This window comes from Simochromis diagramma, unplaced genomic scaffold, assembly GCF_900408965.1.
Source record: "Simochromis diagramma unplaced genomic scaffold, fSimDia1.1 OVJJ01000656.1, whole genome shotgun sequence".
Taxonomy (NCBI): domain Eukaryota; kingdom Metazoa; phylum Chordata; class Actinopteri; order Cichliformes; family Cichlidae; genus Simochromis; species Simochromis diagramma.
The window spans coordinates 518,208-543,205 of NW_024387038.1; the positions used below are offsets into that span (position 1 = coordinate 518,208).

Here is a 24,998-nt window from a genome sequence, read left to right on the forward strand (position 1 = left end):
GCAAATGTCTCCTCAGAACAATCGGGCTCTCCCAAGCCCAGGCTTCTCATCGAGAAGAGGTTGTCAATTTCATTAAAGGACCAGTTGTGGATTAAAATCTATAACACAATATAGATTCATTAAAATCCTGGATCGATTTTAAAATATTTTGCCCGAAATGTCAGAATCTCAGGTTAAATCTCACAAAAACCACCAAACAGCTAAAATAGTAAATGAGATCAGGTACACGGATCCTGCAAAAAGATGTCAGCTTTCAGCCTCGCTGGCACGGACATGTCGTCGAGGCTGAAAGCCGATTTAAAAGTTTTATCTTTGAAAAATTTAACTAATTTGATCAGACTGACCTACGATTTGTCCACAAAGAGGATTTCAATGCAAAAAACAAATCTGATTAATCTGCACACAATTTTGTGTGTTTTATTCAACATTTCTACACTCTTCGTTTTGCTGGACAAAAATATCCAATCATTCGAAACTAATAGGAGAGACAACAATTAGTTTGTCACAGACAACTGAGTTTGTCACATGTACATTTGCAAGCAAGCAAGCATACATGTGAATACACACACACACACACACACACACACACACACACACACACACCTTGGGTTACTTGGGAACCACTATGGGAACCTTGGTGCCCAGTAGAACCTCTCTTCTACAGGATAGCTCAACATTTCTATCATTCAGTGATGAAGAGGAGCTGAGGCTGCCATCAGAGTGAAATCAAAGAATGGGAACTTTTTAAAAAAGTGCTTTGTAGTTTTTATTCGTGGTAATATCGCTGTTATACAAACGATTATCTGAGTAAATGGCTTGTGAATCCTCATGGCAAGTTCTCCCAGCGCAATGAGACTCTGTAACAGGAAGTTCAGACAACAACACATTCATGTGTGAACACGTTGCCAAGTTCTCGTGCAAACATTCTCTTCTTGCCCTTCAAACAAGACACACAGGCAGGTAGTGCTGCAACAAACTATTTAAACTAACACGCTTTTTATTGCTGTCATATAATACATCTGTTTTATTTGTATAGTACATGAAACAAACAAAGTTTAAATCTTTCTTCTTCTGTTTTTTTGATATTACATGCTGGGTTTGGCACATATTATTTCTCTTTCACAGACTTGTGAACACTGTTTGTGATCTGCCTTGTTTCTCTGTTCATTTGTCATTTGCCTGACAGTTAAAGACAACCTGAGCTCGTCTCACAGCTTCCCTTGTGTCTCTGTAGGTTTCATTTCTAAGTAGTCACGATGCCAGAGAGCGATAGACCTCAACACACTTGGATACCTCGAGTAATAAGTAAGAAAGTGATTTTGAACAGTTTTGCACACATCTGCAGCTGCTGTGTGTCATTTGTAACTGAAACCATGTCTGCCTTCCTTCAGGGTGTATCTCTGTGATTTTCTTCATCCTGTTTAATGTTCAAGCGATAGTTGGTAAGTGTGAGTGGCTCTATATACAGACTGAATTCATCTACATTCATTTTATGTGTTGGAAGGAAAATTTGAAAAATCAAATAACAAGAACTATGCAACAACGACTTGACAGTTGTCTTCATTTTCATGCTTGTGCTCTGTAGGATGTGTGTACTTTAATGACTGTCCAAGGGCGCCCTCCATTCCCATCATTCTGGTTTTTTGTGGATTCATACCTGTCTTGTGGGGATTGAGCCGGTTTTTGAACAGGTGCAATATTTTCTTCGACTGTCTGTTCTTCATCCTCCATTTTGCCTTCTTCATCATCGGTAAGTATCCTGGTTCTGGATCACTTGACCCAGCATTTTGAGGAACTTTGTTTTGAGCAGCCTTATTAAACAGTTCACTTTCTTTTAAAATCAAGTTTTGTTCCACACTTCTACTTTTGGGTCCACAAGTATAACTCCACAAAGTGTGTATCGTCAGATTGTGGCAGTAAGCTTGAAGTTATATTCAGCTTCTTAACAGTGAAGGTTGCTGTTGTAATACACAGCCAGGCACTGCAGTACATACCTGGTGTGATTAGCAACATGGTGGTGAGAAATGCTGTATTTTTCAAAGGCCAAGTGAAGCTTCTCATGACTGAAATTAGACCAAAAACCAGACTTAAAGCAAAATTTTTTTTGAAAAATGATACAATTGTTGCCTCATGCTTACTGAAAATGTAAGCCTGTCACTTGTTGGGATTAAAGAATTTGCAATAATGCTATGCTTTTTATTAATAAGTGTTATAAAGTCATATAGTGTAGTATTAAGTGGACACAGCCCTGAAAAATAAAGGCATTAGACTATGTGTCCTTGGGGAGTAGAAAGCTGTAGACTCTCGCTCACGCTTGCCTGGGAAAAAGTAGATAACAGGGGACCATCTCTACTGGAAAGTTACTGAGACACTGTTGTTTAGACTAAAGTGAGAGATCTGGTAATAAAACTGTTAGGGGCACACCACCAATTTGAGATCCGCGGCAACGTGTCATGCAGGAAGCATGTCTCTTCTAGAAGTATTGTGAAAGAGAAAGTGTTAAATGGTCTGCTGAGCAGTGTTTTGTCTTCCATCAGCTGCCTCTGAGGAATCAAAAGAACTCGGTGAAGTGTTGATATTTAACACACCTCATCCTCCAAACTGCTCTAAATGCTCACTTTATGATTTTTTCTACTGTTGGCTCTGTACAGCACAAACACGCCACCTACAGTTCAAACTGTCAGTTTATGAGAGGTAGCCAATCAGAGGAAATTGTCTTAGAAGAAGAGGAGCCAAAGACATACATGTGACCCTGTTATTCTAATTATTTATTTTTAATATTTGATTTCCCCCTGAACCTCATTGTCTGTTATCTGATATCGGTAACAGGTCTTGTGTTGGGTCTTTAAAGAGTATAGGTTGTGTGAGTTTGACCATGTGAGTAGGGAGTGTTTGTAAGCTGTGAACAAATTGCCGTTTTGGGATCAATACAGTTATTTGAATCTGAATCAAAACCTCTAGTTGCAGACAAAGGATGAACTGAGAGGCTGCAAGAAGCAGAATATAAAACGAATCAGCATTATTTAAAAGTGTTAATGATGTAAATCAACTTCAGTGGAATAAAAATCTAGAACTGAAAGCTAGTATTAAAGAAAGACACCAGAATGAGCAGGATTTTATTTATTTTTTTTGTGAAAAATGAAATGTATTTCTTTAAAAATTAAACTAGAACTAACAAGAATAAATGCATTACAGCAAAATTTGTTGTTGCCAAGCATGATCAGACCTTATTTTCTGAGATCTTATTTACATTTTTCCAGGTAGCATAATCGTCTACTCCATCTATGAACCCGACTACAACAAGAACGCTACAGAAACCGATCACTACTGCAACAAGACGCTCTACCTGTCTGCATTTTGTTGCATCACCCTGACCTACGTCCTGACAGGTGTTTATGCTTTCACTTATTTTTTTGCTCGCTGCACCAACCAGATGGTTTACGATGATGAGGATCGGCCACTGCTGTGGAGCTAATCATATGAATGTGTGTACGTTTGTGTGTTCCCCACCTCCTCTTAGAAAAGTGGACCAATACTGATGAAACAGATTAAAATGGTTTCACAATAATATATATCATATCAAATATATCAAACTATAATGGACATATACTAATAATAATAATGATGATGCTGGCTGTAATAAAATCATAGGCAAACAACAAACCAAATATTATACAAATATTTTCATGTGTGCTTATATACAGAACATAATACATTTAATGTTGGTTAATACAGCAACATGCAGCTTTTGATCTTTTGTTAGAGAAATCTTACTATTAACAATTCATACAGATGACTCATCATAGCAGAATAAATGATCATGATCTTCCCCGTTTAACAAACGGATATATTTTGTGTTATTAAATGTGTGATTTTATTTACTTTCCGATATCCATGCTGCTTCTTTCTTCTTCTTCTTCTTCTTCTTCTTTTAATAAATAAATAAAATGGGTTAGGACAACAGGACAACCTGTTGTTGATTGGTTCTTGTTGTTTTGAGACAGCAGCTTTGATCATTGATGTGTGGTGTAGATTTAAGCTGCTTCAAACTTCTCTTGTACCTCCGCTAGTTTGTAAGTCAACACCAGAGCACTATTACATTTCCTAGTTGTTAATCATGCTAAACACCCCTTTTTTTATTTTATTTTATTTTATTTTATTTTATTTTATTTTATTTTATTTTATTTTATCTTTTTGCTTTGCTCTATGCTCTATGAGAAAACACACTTCTACCCTGTGGGGCAAGGAATCGCCTGCAGTAATATTTGAGGCCACTAGATGTCCCCTTAATGCCTCTACATCATGCAGTAAATAATTGTTATGACTGAATCTCGAATAACAAATTTTCTCAACATTATTCATTTTCTTTGCATTATTAATATATATATCCTTTTTTGCCTTTTGACATGATTTTTTTCTACACTCAACCATCAGTGAAATTAAATTATTAAAAATAAAAGAGAGTGGTGTTGGAACTGAGAACAGGGCGTGTATTTCACAAGAAGCAGAAAGACCTCGTCCGACACAGGAAGTGCACTTATACTCTGTCTACAACAATGTTTATGTGAATACGAGGGGAGGCTGATGGAAACTTCTTCGGGGAGTAAAACTGTCAGTTAGAAAAGAAGAACCATGGCCTACTCTCATAAGAGTCTGGGGTTTTCTTCAACAGAGGTGTTTACGTTTTTGCTCTGATCTGTGAACACAAAAGAGACCTTTGGAAAACTGAAAACTAACACTGGAAAAAAAGATACAGTGAATTTTCTGCAAACCCTGAGCTTTACCCCACATTTCCTTAAATATACAAAAACAAACAAGAAAATAAACGAAAACAGAAAACAGATATTTTTTTATTGTTAATTTGCTTTATGTAAAAGTGATTCAAATGTATAATTATCAAGGAAATGGCTGTACTTACTTATGATTACATGATATAACTGTAATGGGAAGGGCAGGCAAAAAGAGAACAGGCGTTAAAGTGAAACAGTGTAAGAGGAAGTTGAAACAATATCATGCGCACATTGCTGTTTATGTGGCCACGTACTTGCAACAGTCCTTTTCTGTATCTTCAAATGTGTCCGGTCAGACACACAAACAGGTCGGTCTGTAATAATCTATTTAATGCTTTCACATAATACACTTTAATTTGCTAATTATTTTAACACAGGAAAGGAAGTTCATGGGCATTTGCTTAAATTGTAAACGATAAAATTCAGTGCCTGGTTTAAAAAGATGGAAAAACATTGACAGACAGACAAATATTAACAGCTGGAGGTTATCTCGTGGCTATCTTTGTGTCTTTGTAGGTTCGACTAATAGTTATCATGCCAGGGAGTCAGAGACCACAATTCGTGTGTGGACTACGAAACATAGTAATAGGTGAGAGAGTTGAAAATCTTTGCACATGTGCAGATGGTTCACACTGCGATTTATGACTGACAAAGCGCTGTATCTGCCTCCTTCAGGATGTACCTTGATCATTTTCTCCTTCACATTTGTTGCTCAAGGAATACTTGGTAAGCAAGAGATATTGTTATTGCAATGTTCAGATCAGATTCATGCGAATGTATTTTTATGTGTCACAAAAATCCCAAAAGGTTGATTCTGTTCATCTGGACGTAGCGTTTTCAGTTGGAGAAACGTTTCGTCACTCATCCAAGTGACTTCTTCAGTCTCAGCTGACTGCAGGTTTCCCCAATCTTATAAACAGTACATTTGCATAATGACTGAAACCAGCCCACTGAAGGAACAATGGGCTGGGAGGTCAGTTCCTTGATCATTAACATCATGATCATTGATCAACAACCACTGATCAAAGCCCACTGATCAATGGCCATGAGTACCATTCACAGAGAGCTGGGGAATGGCTGCAATCACAGCATTGTAAGATGGCGAAAGATGTACCCTTAGGCCCCCTGCTCGATTCAGAGATGGTCTTTCCCTTTTCACGGAAATGGCCTCCTTCACTCTGCGCTCAAACCAGCGTTCCTCCCTGTCCAGGATGTGTACATCCTCATCATTGAAAGAGTGTCCACTGGCCTGTAGGTGTAAATAGACTGCAGAGTCCTGGCCTGACGAGGTAGCTCTTCTGTGTTGTGCCATCTGCATCGCCAGAGGTTGTTCCCAATGGAGCAAGGAACTGAGCTCCCAGCCCATAGTTCATTCAGTGGTGCTAGTTTCAGTCATTATGCAAATGTACAGGGTGGGCCATTTATATGGATACACCGTAATAAAATGGGAATGGTTGGTGATATTAAAGTCCTGTTTGTGGCACATTAGTATATGTGAGGGGGCAAACTCCTCAAGATGGGTGGTGACCATGGTGGCCATTTAGAAGTCGGCCATCTTGGATACAACTTTGTTTTTCCAATAGGAAGAGGGCCATGTGACACATCAAACTTATTGGTAATGTCACAAGAAAAACAATGGTGTGCTTGGTTTCAACATAACTTTATTCTGTCATGAGCTATTTACAAGTTTCTGACCACTTATAAAATGTGTTCAATGTGCTGCCCATTGTGTTGGATTGTCACTGCAACCCTCTTCTCCCACTCTTCACACACTGATAGCAACATCGCAGGAGAAATGCCAGCACAGGCATCCAGTATCCGTAGTTTCAGGTGCTGCACATCTTGTATCTTCACACCATAGACAATTGCCTTCAGATGACCCCAAAGATAAAAGTCTAAGGGGGTCAGATCGGGAGACCTTGGGGGCCATTCAACTGGCCCACGACGACCAATCCACTTTACAGGAAACTGTTCATGTAGGAATGCTCGGACCTGGCACCCATAATGTGGTGGTGCACCATCTTGCTGAAAAAACTCAGGGAACGTGCCAGCTTCAGTGCATAAAGAGGGAAACACATTCAATTTCAAATATCCAGTGGCCTTGAGGTTTCCAATGATGAAGAATGGACCCACTATCGTTGTACCCCATATACCACACCAAACCATCACTTTTGTTGTTCCAACAGTATTGGAGGGATCCATCCAATGTGGGTTAGTGTCAGACCAATAGTGGTGGTTGTGTTAGTTAACTTCACATAAAAGTTTGCCTCATCACTGAACAAAATCTTCTGCATGAACTGAGGGTCCTGTTCCAGTTTTTGTTTTGCCCATTCTGCAAATTCTGTGCACCGATCTGGGTCGTCCTCGTTGAGATGCTGCAGTAGCTGGAGTTTGTAAGGGTGCCATTTGTGAGTAGCTAATATCCGCCGAAGGGATGTTCGACTAATGCCACTCTCCAGTGACATGCGGCGAGTGCTACGCTGTGGGCTCTTGCTGAATGAAGCTAGGACAGCCACTGATGTTTCTTCATTAGTGACAGTTTTCTTGCGTCCACATTTTGGCAAATCCAACACTGAACCAGTTTCACGAAACTTAGCAAGCAGTTTGCTAACTGTAGCATGGGAGATGGGTGGTCTCGTAGAGTGTCTTGCATTGAAATCTGCTGCAATGACCTGGTTACTCCGTTCACCAGATATCAACACAATTTCGATCCGCTCCTCACGTGTTAACCTCTTCGACGTGTCAATGGCTGTGAACAAAGAGAAACTTGTAAATAAGTCATGAAAGAATAAAGTTACGTTGAAACCAAGCACACCATTGTTTTTCTTGTGACATTACCAATACGTTTGATGTGTCACATGGCCCTCTTCCTATTGGAAAAACAAAAGTTGTATCCAAGATGGCCGACTTCTAAATGGCCACCATGGTCACCACCCATCTTGAGGAGTTTGCCCCCTCACATATACTAATGTGCCACAAACAGGACTTTAATATCACTAACCATTCCCATTTTATTATGGTGTATCCATATAAATAGCCCACCCTGTACTATAAGGTTGGGGAAACCTGCAGTCAGCTGAGAATGAAGAAGTCACTTGGATGAGTGAGGAAACGTTTCTCCCACTGAAAACACTACGTCCATAAACAGAATCAACCTTTCGGGATTTTTTTTACCTGGATGACTGACCATGCATCGTGTCACAAAAATAATGGAAAAATGAAATAATATTTCAGATGTTGTGTTTTAGTTTTATTTATTTTTGTACCCCATAGGTTCAGGACTCTATAACTGTCCCAGACAGACTTTTATCCCTTTCTACATGTCCCTGTATGGGATCATACCGGTCTTCCTGGCACTGAGCTTATGGTACAACTGGTGCAACACTTTCTGTTGGTCCATGACCATCATCTTCCTGTGTGGCTGGTTACTTGCGGGTAAACTTCAAATTTTTCTAACACCAAAGTAAACAGAGCCGGAAAAGTAAATAACAAGATGATTAGTTTGAAAAAATTGAGAATTTCACTACAAGGCCTGGACATTTTCCTTGTGAGTACAGGGAGACAAAAACATGAGCAAACCTTTTAAATAACAAGGTCACATATGTAAAATTCCTCGACTTGGTTAGAAGTTTCTGTCATCGTGCACTTTAGTTTTAGGTATTTTGGCATTTTTGATTATTCTACCTAACGATGACCTCCCTCACTTGCACTAAGATTTATCTGCCCTCATATTTAAAATTACAGTGAACAGCTATAACAAAACGTAAACAATATAACAATTTTATGTCTGCTTCATTTGTCATGAAATAACAAAGGGAACAGGTCTTATCAGTAAATCAGTCGATTTATTTGTAAATTAAACTGATCATATACGTCACGCAGTACTAGCTCCTTTTGGATATATAAGGAGAATACACAATGTTGTGCTGTTGTAATTTTTTGCTAATAAAACTGAATTGAATTTAACAGAAATAAATTTTTCCTTTTGTTCCTTGGAGTTTTTGATTTTTTTTTTTTTACATTTTTAAAATAAACTAATTACAGCAGCATTTTGAAAAAATCTTGAAGCCAGTTCTGCATTTATGTAGAAGCCGTGCAGGTCCATCACTCTAATTCTAATTTGAGATCATTTTTTATATTCTTCCAGGTAATATAGTCATCTACTCTATTTATGAACCCAACTACAACAAGAATATGACACAGCCTGATGTCTACTGCAACAAGACGCTCTACCTGTTCGCGTTTTGTTTCACCGTTGTGACCTACATCCTGTTAGCACTGCTCTTTTTAGCTTTTTGCTGTTGTAGACAACGACAGCCCGATGGTGACAATGACACTCAAAGACTTGTGCTGTAATTAAATAGAGATAATTAAAACAAGACAACAATTATGGCAGATGGTGCATTTAAAGACAGTTTTCCTGTGTGTCAGGGTGTATACCATGTGCATTCCACAACACTCTTTTAATATGTAAAAATATCCTTGGATAAAGCAAGTTTTAGAGTTGAGCACAACTCTATGAGACGGGAAGATGTGTCTGTGGCTGGACACAAACCACTTACTGTCCTGGTGCAGAAAGAGCAGCATTGTGTTTGCAAATAAGTCATGAAACAGTTTCTCCCCGTGTTCTTTATCATTAACATATCGTGCTGTGCAGGAGTCTTGAGCCACCCCTTTTTGTTTGCATTAATATGTTTATTAAGACATGCAAACATACATAGAAATACAGCATATAAGGTAAAAACAGAATCTGTATAAAGTCAATATTTGGTGTGATCATCTTTATTCGTCAGCATTCGTCAGTCTGCAATCTCTCAGTCAAACTTTCTTAGTATTTCTTCAAGTAGTCTTCAGGAATAGTTCTCCAGGCTTCTTGATTTCCAAGCTCTTCTTTGGATGTTGGTTGGATGATTTATAGGTCACTGTTGTTGTCATATTATCATGATCACCATCGTCAAGCATGGTTTTCTGTCAGATACCCTATCTGACAGATACAGGGACTGCACTGAAAATGAGTGAAAAAGCAGCCAATGAAAGACCTTCAGAAAACCTGGAGAACTATTTCTCAAGACCACCTTAAAAATTACAATTAAAAGTCTGGCTCCTTGGGGAAAATTATTTTAAACATGAGGGGTGGCTCAAGTCTTTTGCACAGACTAAAAATGTATCTACATGTTAATTTATTGTCTTTAAATAAAAACAAATGAAACATTATATCAATATTTCCTGTCCTTTTATTGGCTGATGCCGTCTTTTCCAGCCTGCTTCCTGAATAATAAGAAATGACAATTTTCACAATAAAAGCAGGAGATGCATTTTATAAAAGCAAACTTTGTGCTGCTGAGAAACATGTGGCATTAAATTCTTGAGGTAGAGGTTAGGGCAATTGAGAGGAAGTGTTGTTATCTTAAAACAAAAGCCTGTCAAAAGTGTGTTTGTATTTACAGAAGCTGTTGTGTCTGCAACGTCTTCTGCTGATAATAAAACTATGAGAAAAGAAGAACCATGACCTACTGTTTTTCCTTGACAGAGACATTGTCGGTGGTTGGCCACGTTTTTGCACTGATCTGTGACGCAAACAGTTCTTTAGGAACCTGAAACCTAAACTACGTTTAAAACCTTAAACTAATACTAGAAGAAAACAGCTTACAGTTTCTTTAAAAAACTGAAGCAAGGAAAATATATTTGCAATTTTTCAAATAAAGAATTATTTAAAAGAGTAAGTGGCTGTACTTACTAATGATTAAATGATATAACTGTAATGGGAAGGTAAGGCAAAAAGAGAACAAGTAGTAACGTGAAACACTGTAACAGGAAGTTGAAACAATATCATGACCACACGGCCACAATCTCTGTGCTCATGTTCTTGCGACAGTCCTTTTCGGTATCTTCAAATGTGTCCGGTCAGACACACAAACAGGTCAGTCTGTTACAATCTATTTAAAACTTTCACATAATACACTTTCATTTGCTTACTATTTTGACACATGCATAAAGTCTTCACGGTTTTTTAAATTGAATTTGTAGCATGCTTGTTTCTTTAAGCCAATTCAGTGACACTATTTTCTTTTGTTCTTGTTCCCGATAGCTTCCAAAACTGATGTATGTCAAGAAGAGCCCTTTACTCCCATGTGCATCCTCAGTTACTGAATCATGTCTGCATTCATGGCACTGAGCGTGTGCACGGCTCCAAGACTGCAGCGCCAAATGGTGCAACATTGTCTGTTGGTCAATCCCGATTGTGTTCTGCTGTTGCTGGTTCCTTGTGTCACACAGTGGAAATTTGTGTTTTTATGTTTTGTCAATCTGTGTGTTGGTACATAGTGTTGATTTTATTTGCATGATTTTAATGTAATAGTGATATTGCATGTTTGTTTATTTATATTTATACTGCATGGCTTTATCCTCATATTTATATTTGTGTTAATGTTGTACCATGTTCCTTTAACCCACTGTGGACTAAACAGATAATTGTAGGCACCTGTGAGGTGGGGGCGTTCCCCAAGGTGGCCTATCAGCCACCAGGTTGACCTGTTAAAGGGGATGGTGAGCGCAGAGACAAAAGAAGAAAGAAGCGATACACGAAGGGTGAGGAGGAGAAAAAGGAACGCGTGCAAGCCCGCACGTGTGTGGAACGAACTGCTGCCTGACTGTGGGGCGCCGCGAGTTGTTCGGCGATCCAGTCCTAACGGCAGGAACGGCAACAGTGGGTGGCGATGGCCGCAATGCACAACAGGACAGTGATGCCCCTCTGCCTGCATCTGACGGTGAGACGAGGGAGGCCGTGTTCAGGTGTGGAGTGGGGCGGGACTGTGAAGCGACGCGCTGTCCGGAGCAGACAGGTCTGCGATAGGAGCCTCCTCCCTGGTCTGTTGCTGGCGAGTTTCCCCATCCCGGAAGAGAAGTTCCTCTCCTGTCTCTTTCAGATAAGGACCATTCGCCCATTTGTGGCTGGATTATGGGACTGTGGGAGGGTAATTTTAGTATATGGAAAACATGTTTTAGCCTTGTTTTAATAGTGTATTGTATAGTTCTGCCGGCAGGGTTTTTAGCGGGTTGCAACACTATTTTTATTGTATACGGGGAATTTTATCTTGTATTTGTGACTCTGGCTGTGTTTTTATTATGGAAATAAATGGTGTTTGAAGCCAGCTTAGTTTCTGTGCCCTGAGCGCTGACCCGCTCACTCCCCTTTGCGCTTGTATGTATGAAGAAGTGGTGGTGAAGATTTAGGTCCACCAGTCTTAGCGGCTACACTTGCTAAAAAAAAAAAAAAGAAAAACATATCAACAGCAGTAGATACCTGCTTTAAAAATAATATTTACAGACTGCACTGCCAGAATAACCAACAACATATAGACTGTGTATCTATACATTTATTTATTACATTTTGGAAAATGAATGCCTTAAAGTAGCATCTTAAGGTTTTTTTTTTTTTTTTTTTTTTTAAAAACAGGTAATCTGTGGCTCTACTACAATTTTAAACCCAAATGCAACAAGAGCACAACCAAAGCCACTGTCTACTGCAGCGAGACACTCTGTCTGTTTGCATTTTGAAACACCAACTACAGGGAGTGCAGAATTATTGGGCAAATGAGTATTTTGTCCACATCATCCTCTTCATGCATGTTGTCTTACTCCAAGCTGTATAGGCTCGAAAGCCTACTACCAATTAAGCATATTAGGTGATGTGCATCTCTGTAATGAGAAGGGGTGTGGTCTAATGACATCAACAGCCTATATCAGGTGTGCATAATTATTAGGCAACGTCCTTTCCTTTGGCAAAATGGGTCAAAAGAAGGACTTGACAGGCTCAGAAAAGTCAAAAATAGTGAGATATCTTGCAGAGGGATGCAGCAGTCTCAAAATTGCAAAGCTTCTGCAGCGTGATCATCGAACAATCAAGCGTTTCATTCAAAATAGTCAACAGGGTCGCAAGAAGCGTGTGGAAAAACCAAGGCGCAAAATAACTGCCCATGAACTGAGAAAAGTCAAGCGTGCAGCTGCCAAGATGCCACTTGCCACCAGTTTGGCCATATTTCAGAGCTGCAACATCACTGGAGTGCCCAAAAGCACAAGGTGTGCAATACTCAGAGACATGGCCAAGGTAAGAAAGGCTGAAAGACGACCACCACTGAACAAGACACACAAGCTGAAACGTCAAGACTGGGCCAAGAAATATCTCAAGACTGATTTTTCTAAGGTTTTATGGACTGATGAAATGAGAGTGAGTCTTGATGGGCCAGATGGATGGGCCCGTGGCTGGATTGGTAAAGGGCAGAGAGCTCCAGTCCGACTCAGACGCCAGCAAGGTGGAGGTGGAGTACTGGTTTGGGCTGGTATCATCAAAGATGAGCTTGTGGGGCTTTTTCGGGTTGAGGATGGAGTCAAGCTCAACTCCCAGTCCTACTGCCAGTTTCTGGAAGACACCTTCTTCAAGCAGTGGTACAGGAAGAAGTCTGCATCCTTCAAGAAAAACATGATTTTCATGCAGGACAATGCTCCATCACACGCGTCCAAGTACTCCACAGCGTGGCTGGCAAGAAAGGGTATAAAAGAAGAAAAACTAATGACATGGCCACCTTGTTCACCTGATCTGAACCCCATTGAGAACCTGTGGTCCATCATCAAATGTGAGATTTACAAGGAGGGAAAACAGTACACCTCTCTGAACAGTGTCTGGGAGGCTGTGGTTGCTGCTGCACGCAATGTTGATGGTGAACAGATCAAAACACTGACAGAATCCATGGATGGCAGGCTTTTGAGTGTCCTTGCAAAGAAAGGTGGCTATATTGGCCGCTGATTTGTTTTTGTTTTGTTTTTGAATGTCAGAAATGTATATTTGTGAATGTGGAGATGTTATATTGGTTTCACTGGTAAAAATAAATAATTGAAATGGGTATATATTTGTTTTTTGATAAGGTGCCTAATAATTATGCACAGTAATAGTCACCTGCACACACAGATATCCCCCTAAAATAGCTAAAACTAAAAACAAACTAAAAACTACTTCCAAAAACATTCAGCTTTGATATTAATGAGTTTTTTTGGGTTCATTGAGAACATGGTTGTTGTTCAATAATAAAATTATTCCTCAAAAATACAACTTGCCTAATAATTCTGCACTCCCTGTAGACCTGCATCCTGGTCGCACTGCTGTTTTTCTCTTTCTTTTTGTTCTGATGGCGATAATGAGACTCAAACACTTGAGTTTTGCTATTAACATATCAGGTACCTATAAATCACTGTGGAATAGACTGTATGTAAATTCTAATGCACGCATTTATTTCATTAAGGTCTTGGCTTGAAGGATCACACATTTAAAAGTACTCATAAGGGTGACAAAGTGATGTTTCTTCACTGAGAACTTTTAGTAAAATGACCTCATTGAAACATACATACAGTTTACAGTACAGACCTTATTAAATACAATTACATGTGCATTTTGGTGAGAAGCTTATATGCATTTTAATGGTTTCTTATAGTAGGCAAAGTTCCTTTAAAGACCGCACTGTCATGAGGCTCCTCACCTGTTTGCGTTCATGCTGTACAATACTGCCACCTTGTGTTTAAAGGCATCTGTGTCCTGTTAACAGCAAGCTGAGTGGCCAGTAACTAGTTTCTGGAGGTTTGCGCATGCACATTTTCGGTAAACCTCTGGTCTTTAATGGTAAACCGAGGGGAGACCAGAGTCAGGCGCACGCTGGTCTGCTTTTACTTCTCTAAGATCGGTCATTAGCCTTCCGTGATTTAGTTTCATAAAAGAGGAATTTCCTCTTGCTAACCAACATGTGTAATGCAGACAGGGGCGGATCTGCACGGGTGGCATGGACCACCCTAAAATAATCTCTTACCACCCCTGGTGCCACACTAGTTTTGCATACGACAGTACTAGAGAGAAACGTGGACGGTTCATTCTCTGCCAGATCCTATAGTTTCACATTTCTAAAAGAAGTAAAACATTTCTTATGTTCCACTTTCTCAGTAATTTGACTTTGTACTTTTTATGTGATATAGCTGACAAACAAATGATGTAAAGGTAGATTTGTCATAGAGAAAGGCTCCATTCATGATATAATCACTGAATCGTGACTGATTTAGCTGTAACCTGAAGGCATTTACATGTGACCAAATCTTCTCACAGTTAACAGTTAAAGTCCTGTCAGACACTAAATGATAGCCCTAACAAACTGTTTAATTCTATCACTTAATACATTTCAGTTTTATTTAATAATTATTTTGCCAAATGTAGAAAATATTTAAAGCTTCACGTTCTGTTTGCGATTGACAGCCACTCAGAAAGCTGGTTTAAAGAAACCGGAGGTAAAAGCACTTCAAGCACTTTGAATCATTTAATCAGTTTATTAATTTCAACTTTCAAATAAAACAGATACAGTACTGTGCAGATGTCTTGACCCAGCCCTCATTACTTTATATTCAGGACCAATCATGAGAAAAAGAAAGTAGAAGGAATCACGTTACAGTGAAGTGCTGAAACTAACTACAATCATGAGTTTGTGGATGGAAGTCACCTTGTTTATACTGATGATGGCAGGAAGACAAAGATAGATGTAAAAGCTGTCAAAGAATAAGCACAAAGCAGTTTCCTCCAATACTCTAAAGTGTTGTGTGATTGGAAAGTGCATCAAAACAAGCAATGGGTAATGACCATCACCCACTGTACAGTACATTTACTATGAGTATATAAAGAGAAGTATGGAAGGTCTTACTTACGATGTCCTTATCACTGTCATATCACAATAGTGAATTTGAATAGTTTTTATTTGAACACTGATTAAACTCAGCTCTGTAGAAGAAAACTATTACAATAACAGCCACAATATTTTGTAAAATAGAAGTATTTTTATGGCCAGACACAAACCTTTCCTCATATACCATTCAGCACATTAATAAGTCAGCAAAAGTAAAAAAAAATATGGCTTCAGCGGTGACATAAGCCCTTAGCCAACAGCCAAACTGGTTGTACCATATCCACGAATGACCTGTGTGGTGATCACAGTTGCGCTGGCGGGCTGGTTCTCCCTGATCTTCTGCTCACGATGCATCTGGCACCAGGCACAGGGGTAACAGAAAAGTACTGTGCACCAGTCCTCACAGCCAGAACCCTGCAGGGTGGAGAAGAACAAAATAAGCAACAGCGCTGGCATCCAGTCAATTAAGACACACAGATTTTTCATTATTCTGGACCCAAACCAACGTGACTAGAAAGAAAATCAAGCAGCAACCTCCAAGGTTTAAAAGTGAAGCCAATGTGGAAGATTCAAAACTTCACTTCCTCTAGTGGCCACCTCCATCTTTTAAATCGTGTCTGTAACATAGCCCCTCCATCCCTAACCCAGCCTTACTTTGATGTAGTGTTGCTCTCTGATGGACTGGCGGAGTAAGCAGGACACCACGCCGCAAATATCCAGGAGTGGTGCGCAGCAGCACCATCCATGTTTACTAACTGTCATGCACTGCATGCAGGGGAAGCACCAAAAGCCGCAGCAACCTTCAGATAAAAAATATACAGATTTAAACTGCACAACAAAAAATGTAAGGAGCACTTTTCAATCAGATTATCACATCCACTCAGTTAAATCGCCTGGATATTGATGTGGTCAGTTAAGCAGCATAGGCGGTTGGTTATCAGTTTCAGGTACTTTGATGTTAATGAAATTAAGAATAGCTGCACAAGAGAAACAACAATGAGACAACCCCCACAGAAGGCCGCTTATCCGTCAGAAGGACACGTATCTGTTCCTTTATGCAAGGAGGAACAGGATGAGCATTGCCAAAGCTATAAATGACCACCAGCTAGTGTAAAAGTCTCTGACTGAACAATCAGAAACAGACTTCATGAGGGTGCCCTGAGAGCAGGTTCACTGTGAGCTTATGTGACAGATGTGAAAGGATCTGGTGAAGCCATGGAGAACGTTATGCTGGTGTAACATCTTTCAGCATGAGTGGTTTGCTGGTGGGTCAGTGATGGCCTGGGGAGGGATATCCATGGAGGGACACACAGACCTGACACCCTGACTGTCATTAGGATGAAACCATGGACTCACTGTTAGACCTTAAGCTGGTGCATTTGGTCCACGACAATGCTTGGCCTCGTACCGAAAGTATGCAGGATGTTGAAGTTCATACCTGACCTAATCCTGTGAAGTACCTTTGGGACATTATGTTTCGGTCCATCTGACAATGCCAGGTTGCACCTCAGACTATCCAGGAGCTCAGAGATGCCCTGGTCCAGATCTGGGAGCAGGCCAATGTTGTCAGGCATACATGCACAACAAAACTACCACTTTCATTACAGGTGAGCTGCTCTAAATAAATTATGAAATTGTATGAAATTATATTTAATGTTTCAAATAGCAGTGTTTACTAAAACACATACTTTTGTCATGGCAATAATGAAGCAAAGACTTTAAATAGTTCAAAATACAAAACACTGAGTGACCGACCCAGGATCATGACAACTTTGCTGCTTTAGTTCACCCTTGTCATGTTTTTTGGCAGCTTTGGTAGAAATGAAAAGACAGGAAGAAAGAGAGGAAATGCCAAACTGCTTTTAGAGGTTTCAATTAGTTCTCTGGGTATTTAAACACTTCTCATTCTTGCTTTCAATTTGTGTGTTCCCTGTGCACGTGCTTCCTCTTCACATCACATGATCTGCATGTGTTCTGTTTGGTCACCTCATTGAGTGGTTCATTTGAAGTTTTCAGCTACCATTTTTTTTACTTTTTTTGGTGGATGGCATGAGTTTGTTCCAGTTTCCAGTCAACTAAAATTAAAATAGTCCTTTTAATAACCTCCTGTAGGTCCAGTGTTTGGCTCCTCACCCTCGCAGCCTTTCTTACTCAACCAATGAAAAGATATTTGCTTCTACCTGCAGAAACACCTTCACCACAGCATTTATGCCTCCACACTGTTGATAATGTCATTACATGTTAGGTCAGTCATGTTATAGCGTTCATTAAATTTCAGAAGGTTAAACTAAACATTAAAGTGTTCAGAGACTAGTTTCCCAGTTCGCTTAGAGAACTCTGACTCCATAATGCTACTAAATGGTTATTGTTATGAGACAGTCTCAGATATTTTATCTTCTTGATTTTTTACTGACATCAGACTCTCTGCTACCTTACTGCAAACAAAGTCTGAAACAAAGCTGAGGAAATCGCTCATGCTGAAATCCCTGCTGTTTGTAGAGTTTGCTGGGTTCACTTACAGGTGTCCATATCAGAGCAGCAGTCACAGAGGTCGGTGCTCCATTGGCTAGAGTTTTGAAAAGCCCTGGTGACTGTCACCACCTCGGTGGTCTGCTGGTGGATGGTAGCCATGACTGTAGGAAACAAGACAGAAATGAAGACGCAGACTGAAATGTTTTAGTGGTTATAGCTCTTGTGTATGAAGACATTTAGTGCTAGAATATGAAAATATGACAAAGGAAATCACTATAAATACCTTGGACCAGCTGTAACACTGATTTGTGTACAGTACAGAAGAAAGAGTTCACCATGCAAATTACATCATATTTACATTGATGTATTGCAACTATGTCTTCCTGAGAAAAATTACATCAAATATTACATTCATGAGTTCACAGTGATTCACTTCATCAGTTTAAGAAAGAATGTCTTACCTTCTTCTTCTTCTCTCTTTCTCTGAGAAAAAACAAAATGAGACGTTTGGGAAACTCAGCATCTTGCCACAAATCAGAAAGAGGAAGTGAAAGTGGAGGTCAAGTCTGTTAAGGGCTCCGTGCACACACATGCTGTTGAGAGTTCGCCTGAATAACTCACTCTCCAGCTCCGGTAACTAACCTTCCCTAATACACACTCAACGTCTTTCATGCAGCACAACCAAAACAGTAACATTGTAACAGAGATCCTGAACACATCACACACACACACACACACACACACACACACGCACGCACGCACGCACGCACGCACACACACACACACACACACACACACACACACACACACACACACACACACACACACACACAGGAGGACCAGGAGAGTTGCAGACATCAAAATGTAAATGTAATAATTAAGTGTGCAATAAAGTGTGCCTTAATAAATTCATTTATAAATTAGTTTTTAATTTCTTTGTTTTATGTAAATATCAATAAAGTTAGTCCTTTTGTTAGACTGGTGGGTGTAGCCTGCCCTGTAGTAGCTGGAATAGGCTCTAGCCCCCCCACAACCAATGAACTATTAATCACCTAAACATAAAATAAGGATTTGAACAATGGAGACAATATGAGGATGAGCCAAAAGCAGGACCCAAGGAGCAGACTCATACAACAGTGAAAGGATTTTATTTACAGTGAAAATAGCAACTTAAATGAGGTGATGAGTGCAAATTTCGTGTGCTCATCTTAAAGAGGGAGATGGGGAAGGTGTGGATGAGCACTGCTGAGCAGCAGTCATGTGCTCCTGCCACATCTCAGTGTTAATAGTGCTCTAGTTTTCATACAAACATGGCATGTCAGCAACATTGTGATTCCTTCTGTAGCAAGCTTATCAGAGAATCTTCTCCAAACACAGCATCCCAGCAAACTTCAAACCCAGAAACACACTCAGACAAAAACTGGTTCATCCCAAGGACAAAACTCCCAAACACCAACTAAACAACGTGGTATTTGCTCTGCAATGCAGCGAGGAGAGCTCAGACTTCTACATTGGAGAAACCAAAGAGCCACTTCGTAAACGCATGGCACAACATGGAAGAGACGAGACTCAGTCAACGCCTTTTGTCACACCTTGGCACATGTGATGAGGCACGTGATCGACCCTCTTAAGGGACACTCCTGCTAGGATTTAAATACCTGGGACTCACCACTATTTGATCATAGAACTGACGAAGTTTTATGGATAAGATGTTAAATCTTTAAGAAACGTAAAGAAGTCCAGTCGCTTTCATTCCAACCTCGTTAGATTACCATGACCTGGATGACGGTGTCAGGGGTTTGTGTGTGGATGAGAGGAAGAGAGGTCAAGGACTCGTGGCTTGATTGAAGATGAGAATGGCGTTTATTATACAAAATGGATCAACAGAACGTGAACGAACGCTGACTGGCTGAACTGAAAGCACACACGGAAACGACAACATCACACCAACAATGGCACGACCCAGAACAGAGAGAAACTGAGGGTTTTAATACAGGGACTGATGAGGATGATAATGAGAGACCGGTGAGTACACAGCTGAACATAATGAAACAGGAAATGGAACATGTGGAAAATAAACAGTGAACATGAATTGAAAACGCTGGGTCAACGACCCAGGAACCCTGACAGGCGGAGAAACTACACAGATGTGTGTGTGTTGTGTGTGTTGCTATGCCTGGATCTGGGGTTCTCCCTGTGGGACATTGTTATGGAGGGTGGGTTCCCCTCCCTGCTGCTCCCCACTCGTTGTTACAACAACCCATACTGGACGTGTAGCTCCAGAGCACCTGACAAGGTGTTGTGGCACGATTTCTGGCCTGTGCCCTCAGGGGATGCAGTTGGGATGTTTTGAACCTCTTTAGCGCACAGCCACCCCATCTGACTTTTCCTCGGCTCGTGCCATGGCCACCATCCTCTGCCAGGGTGGACCGCCCATTGCGTCTGGTTGTCTGGGGCTCTTGCCTTTTGACTATGGGCATCCATTCCCTCCCCTCTTTCTCTCTCTCTTTCTGTTTCGTTTCTTTTTCTATCCCTCCTCCTTCTTGTCTTTATTATTATCTCTTCTTCTGTCTTTTGCCAACCTGGCCCTCACCCCCTGTCAGCCCTGGCATAATAACCAGTCTGATAATAATGTGAATAATAAAATAAACTGAAATGAGTACCAATAGGAGCCTATACAGAGTCTACAGCGCTCCTCTTGGCAAAGCAAATGTGTTTGTCTCAACAAAGCATTCAGACCATGTGTTTACTAAAAGTGCCTGACACAACAGGTTTAAAAAAAAGAAAGAGGGAGAAAAGAGAAGTTAGAGATAAATAACTCTAAATCTGGCTGTAACTAAATTAATAAATGGGAACAAATGAATACTGCTTACTTGTCACACTGTAGTTTAATCCAGGAAGCTTAATATTTGCAGGGTCAAGTTTCTCTGGGAATCCAAATATGGTGGCGTGATCCGGATGAGTGAAAGATCACAGCAAACAAGGTTACAACTTGAAGTACAGCAGCAGGGCCAAACATCAGAGAGCCTTAAATGTTTAAATGTTACCACAAATGCTGCAATAACAACTCCCACTCTGGCTTCTTCTTAATACGCCGCCCCAATGACGGAGCTCAAACACAGCTGAGTGGAACAAACCTCAGCCCCTGCAGCTCCGCCCACAGCATACCAAGCATAAACTACAAACAGAACCAGCCCCAGCCTGCCCAGACCCTCACAGACAAATGGTCAAGAAGACAAAGTCTATAGAAAATGCTGTTTTTTAATATATTACTATTCTGCCATGATGTAGCTGGGCTACTTTTTTATTTTGCGAACATAGAGGTAGGAGTGAAATCTTAAACCCCCTTGTGTCAGTCTGTTAATACTTCTGCGATCATTCCAAACACACACACTCAAACAAACTAAACTGGTTACATTCATAAACATTTGGCCCCATTATGTCAGTCTTTCACTACATTTACTGACATACAGACAAAAGAATGCTTGGAAGCCATGACTAAATGAGCTGCTAGAGGAGATTAACTGGATAATAATGCACATGTACATAGATAAATATTTACTTATCCATGTGGAAATAGTGTTGTAGGTCACAAAAATGCTGTTACATCCCACATAGCCAAATTGGTATGGCCTGGATCTGGTCCACACAATGTGCTTACACATGGCCCACATGCCGCAAAGAATGATGGCCCTTTGGTGGCCCAGATCTGGTTTGCCAGAGGTGGCCCACACATGGGCCAGCACAAGGCCAGTTGCAGACACACTGCTGGCCCTGTGCTGGCCCAGAACAGTTTCAGCTCTGGCCCAAGATGTCAGCCTAATGTGTACCTTAATCAAGCCATGTAATAACAACATGTACCAGGGCATAATAGTGCAAAAGTACCACGACAAAACTCTGTTCAGAAAATGAATGGACTGATTCTTATATAGTGCTTTTCTACTCTCCCAGATTACTCAAAGTGATCTGTACAACAAGCCACATTCAATCAGTCACACACTTTCTCTAAATTGCACACTTCTTAACTACATTGACACTTTTGACATGCAGACTAGAGAAGCCAGGGATCGAACCACAAATCTTCCAGTCAGGAGGTGACCTGCTCTACCTCCTGAGCTACAGCCAACCAGTGGTACACATGAGTAAGCCCTCACTAGGTTTTGGATAAAGTGTACACTCACAAACCTGCATTTGAAGCATTGGCTACCATAGCAGTATTGGATTGCAACATGGCATTTGGGTCTTCAAACTAAAGTAGCAAAATAGGAACATAAATAGGGGCATCATTGCCAGACCTGGCCCACATCTGGTTGACATACACCCTGCCATGACACCAGTTACTCAGACCTGTTTTCTATGAGCCTGGGCCACATAAACCAAACCACAATTGGGCCAGATGTGGCATGCCACCGCATAAACAGTACCATCTACGCCGGGCCTGGCCCGTATCTGGATGACATACCACTTACCATGCCACAAGTCAGCCAGCAGTGCCGGCTTGACACCAGATCCGGGCCAGACCTGTGTGCTACTTACTGGTGTAATCTGTTACTTGTAAGTAACATCATGTAACAGCAAAAAGAGCTTCTGTGTTTTCAAAACCACAACATCTGATCAGGTTCACATCAGCTGGCATGTTATGGTTGATGTGAGTGACCGTTAATAAAATTTAAGTTTTGCTTGAATGATGCAAAGACAATCATCAAATGTTTGGTCATGATAAGTTACTCATATAGACCAAAAGCCAATGACACCCAACTTTATCTATCCTTAATAGACCTCTATGAATTGAATCATTACTTATTTTTAATCTCTGGCTCTCTTCCACAGCATGTCTTTTTTCCTGTGTTCCTCCCCTCACCCCAACCAGTCGCAGCAGATTGCCCCGCCCCTCCCTGAGTCTGGCTGTGCTGGAGGATTTTTCCTGTTAAAAGGGAGTTTTTTGTTCCCACTGTCGCCAAAGTGCTTGCTCATAGGGGGTCATATGATTGTTGATGTTTTCTCTGTATGTATTATTGTAGGGTCTGCCTTACAATATGAAGCGCCTTGAGGCGACTGGTGTTGTGATTTGGCACTTAAATTGTATTGAAATTGAATTGAAAAAGTGTAAAGAAGCCAAAACAGGGGAAATATGGTCTTGCTTGTGTGTCCCTGTCAGGAGTAGAGCTGCTGCACTCTGAATGATTAATACAGATGAGGGAGCAAAGCAAGAGCCTGAGTGACTCCAAAATAAAGGAAATAATCAGGCCTGGATTAAATGAAGACATTAATTAATTTCTCAAAGTCAGAAAGGACAGAAAAACACAAAATGAGCAATACATATTCATACGAGCCAGATACAAACTAACCAATGATGCCTAATGATACTGAACAACTGCAAAACGCTGTAAAAGACCAGTGGACAGATGTTAATGTTGTTACTGGGTGTTATAGAAGTCCAGTTAGTCAGACCATTTCTTACAAAGTAAGAAAAATCAGTTGGTGAAGAACAGAAAGTTTAAATCCACTTAGAGCCTTGAGACAACTGCTGTTGTGAATTGGCCCTATAGAATTTAACTGAATTACACAGACTACTATTACCACAAAGCCTGTTTTAAATATACTGTAAGACAATCACATCAATTTGCATGTAATTTCTGTTACGTTTATTTTATGGTGAACTGACATGATTCTAGGGTAAAACCTTTAGAGGATGTCATCCCCCAATCATAATGTCATGCATACATTGCACCAAAATTAACATTATTGCATTCTTGTTGTAAACAAACTTTTTCACCTTCATAAACCTGAATTTAAAGGTGTAGTTATTGCAGTGTTACTTTGAAAAGCAACCTATAGTACGAGTTAACTAAAATACACCGGTTTTAAGGTGGACCCAGTAATTATCCCGCCTGATGCAGAGGCTCGATCACGTTGATCAGAACTTTCCTAAGTTAGCTGAACTATTTGTAATAAAGCAGATAAAAGGAGAAACATGCTTAACATTGTTTCAGTCTCTTAACCACATGGAGGTGTAGCTGTGTTTATGTTGTGTGTGACTTCACTCCACGCCATAATAACCACAATGTTCGTCTGTGGAAGAGCAATGGCGCCCTCTCTCAGAGGCAGTGGATAAATGCACTGAGAGATGAGCATCAGGTGGGTTGTAGAGCATGGAAGTTGCAGTTGGTGACGCTGCAGGCAACGGTGTGGAAGTTGCAGGTGGTGGCTGAACAGACTCCCCAGAGCCGTCAGCTGACACGAGGATGTGCTGGCCGGGTTCTCCAGAACCCCCAGCTGACGTGGCTTGATGCTGGCCGGGTTCTCCTGAACCCCCAACTAAAACACAAGACGACTGGACGGGCCTCTCAAACCCACCAGCAGAGGCAGACTGCTGAAACAGTTCTCCTGAACTGCCAGCTAAGACAGACAGCGGCGTGGGAGCCACAAAATGCTGGATTGGCTCACTCGAGCTTCCAGCAGGAGCTGATGCATGGCCAGAAGGCGTTGAGGCCCCTGGCTAAAGGTGTAGATGAGTGACTGACTGGATGGGTGACAACACTGGAGTCTGAACTGGTGACAAAGCTAATGACTGCGCTACTAACTCAGGTACTGACTGAGCTATGGACTGTAACAAAGGTTGTAGTGATTCTGATTGTGATAGTGGCTGAGTGGCTGATGGGGCTGAAGACTGAGCTACAGGTAGCAGGGCTGATTGTGGTGGAGGTGAAGACTGAGCTAGCGGCAACTGAACAGGGGACTGGGCTAGCGACGACACAGAAAACTGAACAGGGGGCGACTGAAGTTGAGGTGAAAATGGTAGTGGAGTTGGCGACTGAGCTACAGGCCAGGTGGCTAACTGGGCTCCAGGCCGGGCGGCTAACTGGGCTCCAGGCCGGGCGGCTAACTGGGCTCCAGGCCAGGTGGCTAACACATATCCATGTGTTAGAATGGCCGAGTCAAAGTCCAGATCTAAATCCAATCGAGAATCTGTGGCAAGATCTGACAACTGCTGTTCACAAACGCTGTCCATCTAATCTGACTG

The 24,998-nt window shown here is 40.9% G+C and overlaps 2 protein-coding genes across 4 annotated transcripts; one reads left to right on the forward strand and one right to left on the reverse strand.

Moving 5' to 3' along the window:
• Positions 1-724: 724 nt before the first annotated feature.
• Positions 725-10,293, forward strand: LOC120740920 (transmembrane protein 272-like). 2 transcript variants are annotated; one of them, XR_005697517.1, is made up of 9 exons: positions 725-960; positions 1,235-1,305; positions 1,392-1,442; positions 1,586-1,750; positions 3,261-5,098; positions 5,307-5,379; positions 5,466-5,516; positions 8,064-8,225; positions 8,938-10,293. XR_005697517.1 is itself a non-coding variant. In XM_040043459.1 (4 exons), the coding sequence occupies exons 1-4, from the start codon at positions 5,325-5,327 to the stop codon at positions 9,144-9,146; spliced, it is 477 nt and encodes a 158-aa protein (XP_039899393.1). In that variant the 5' UTR covers positions 5,108-5,324; the 3' UTR covers positions 9,147-10,293. The 2 variants fall into 2 exon arrangements, 1 of the variants encoding a protein (XP_039899393.1); XM_040043459.1 differs by lacking the exons at positions 725-960; positions 1,235-1,305; positions 1,392-1,442; positions 1,586-1,750; positions 3,261-5,098 and having other exon boundaries at positions 5,108-5,379.
• A 4,839-nt stretch (positions 10,294-15,132) lies between these two features.
• LOC120740919 (cornifelin homolog B-like) lies at positions 15,133-21,094 on the reverse strand. 2 transcript variants are annotated; one of them, XM_040043457.1, is made up of 6 exons: positions 20,848-21,094; positions 18,436-18,457; positions 18,258-18,357; positions 18,022-18,135; positions 16,157-16,302; positions 15,133-15,916 (listed from the first exon to the last, which is right to left on the reverse strand). In XM_040043457.1, the coding sequence occupies exons 3-6, from the start codon at positions 18,310-18,312 to the stop codon at positions 15,752-15,754; spliced, it is 480 nt and encodes a 159-aa protein (XP_039899391.1). In that variant the 5' UTR covers positions 18,313-18,357; positions 18,436-18,457; positions 20,848-21,094; the 3' UTR covers positions 15,133-15,751. The 2 variants fall into 2 exon arrangements, with proteins under 2 accessions (XP_039899391.1, XP_039899392.1); XM_040043458.1 differs by lacking the exon at positions 18,258-18,357 and having other exon boundaries at positions 20,848-21,089.
• Positions 21,095-24,998: the final 3,904 nt, after the last annotated feature.

Coding starts and splice junctions, on each gene's coding strand:
- LOC120740920 (XM_040043459.1), top strand. CDS start 5,325: ATGCCAGGGAGTCAGAGACCACAATTCGTGTGTGGACTACGAAACATA. Junction 5,517..8,063: donor TGTTGCTCAAGGAATACTTG/GTAAGCAAGAGA, acceptor TGTACCCCATAG/GTTCAGGACTCTATAACTGT. Junction 8,226..8,937: donor GTGTGGCTGGTTACTTGCGG/GTAAACTTCAAA, acceptor ATATTCTTCCAG/GTAATATAGTCATCTACTCT.
- LOC120740919 (XM_040043457.1), bottom strand. CDS start 18,312: ATGGTGAACTCTTTCTTCTGTACTGTACACAAATCAGTGTTACAGCTG. Junction 18,136..18,257: donor AGTGTTACAGCTGGTCCAAG/GTATTTATAGTG, acceptor TGTTTCCTACAG/TCATGGCTACCATCCACCAG. Junction 16,303..18,021: donor CTGCTCTGATATGGACACCT/GTAAGTGAACCC, acceptor TTTTATCTGAAG/GTTGCTGCGGCTTTTGGTGC.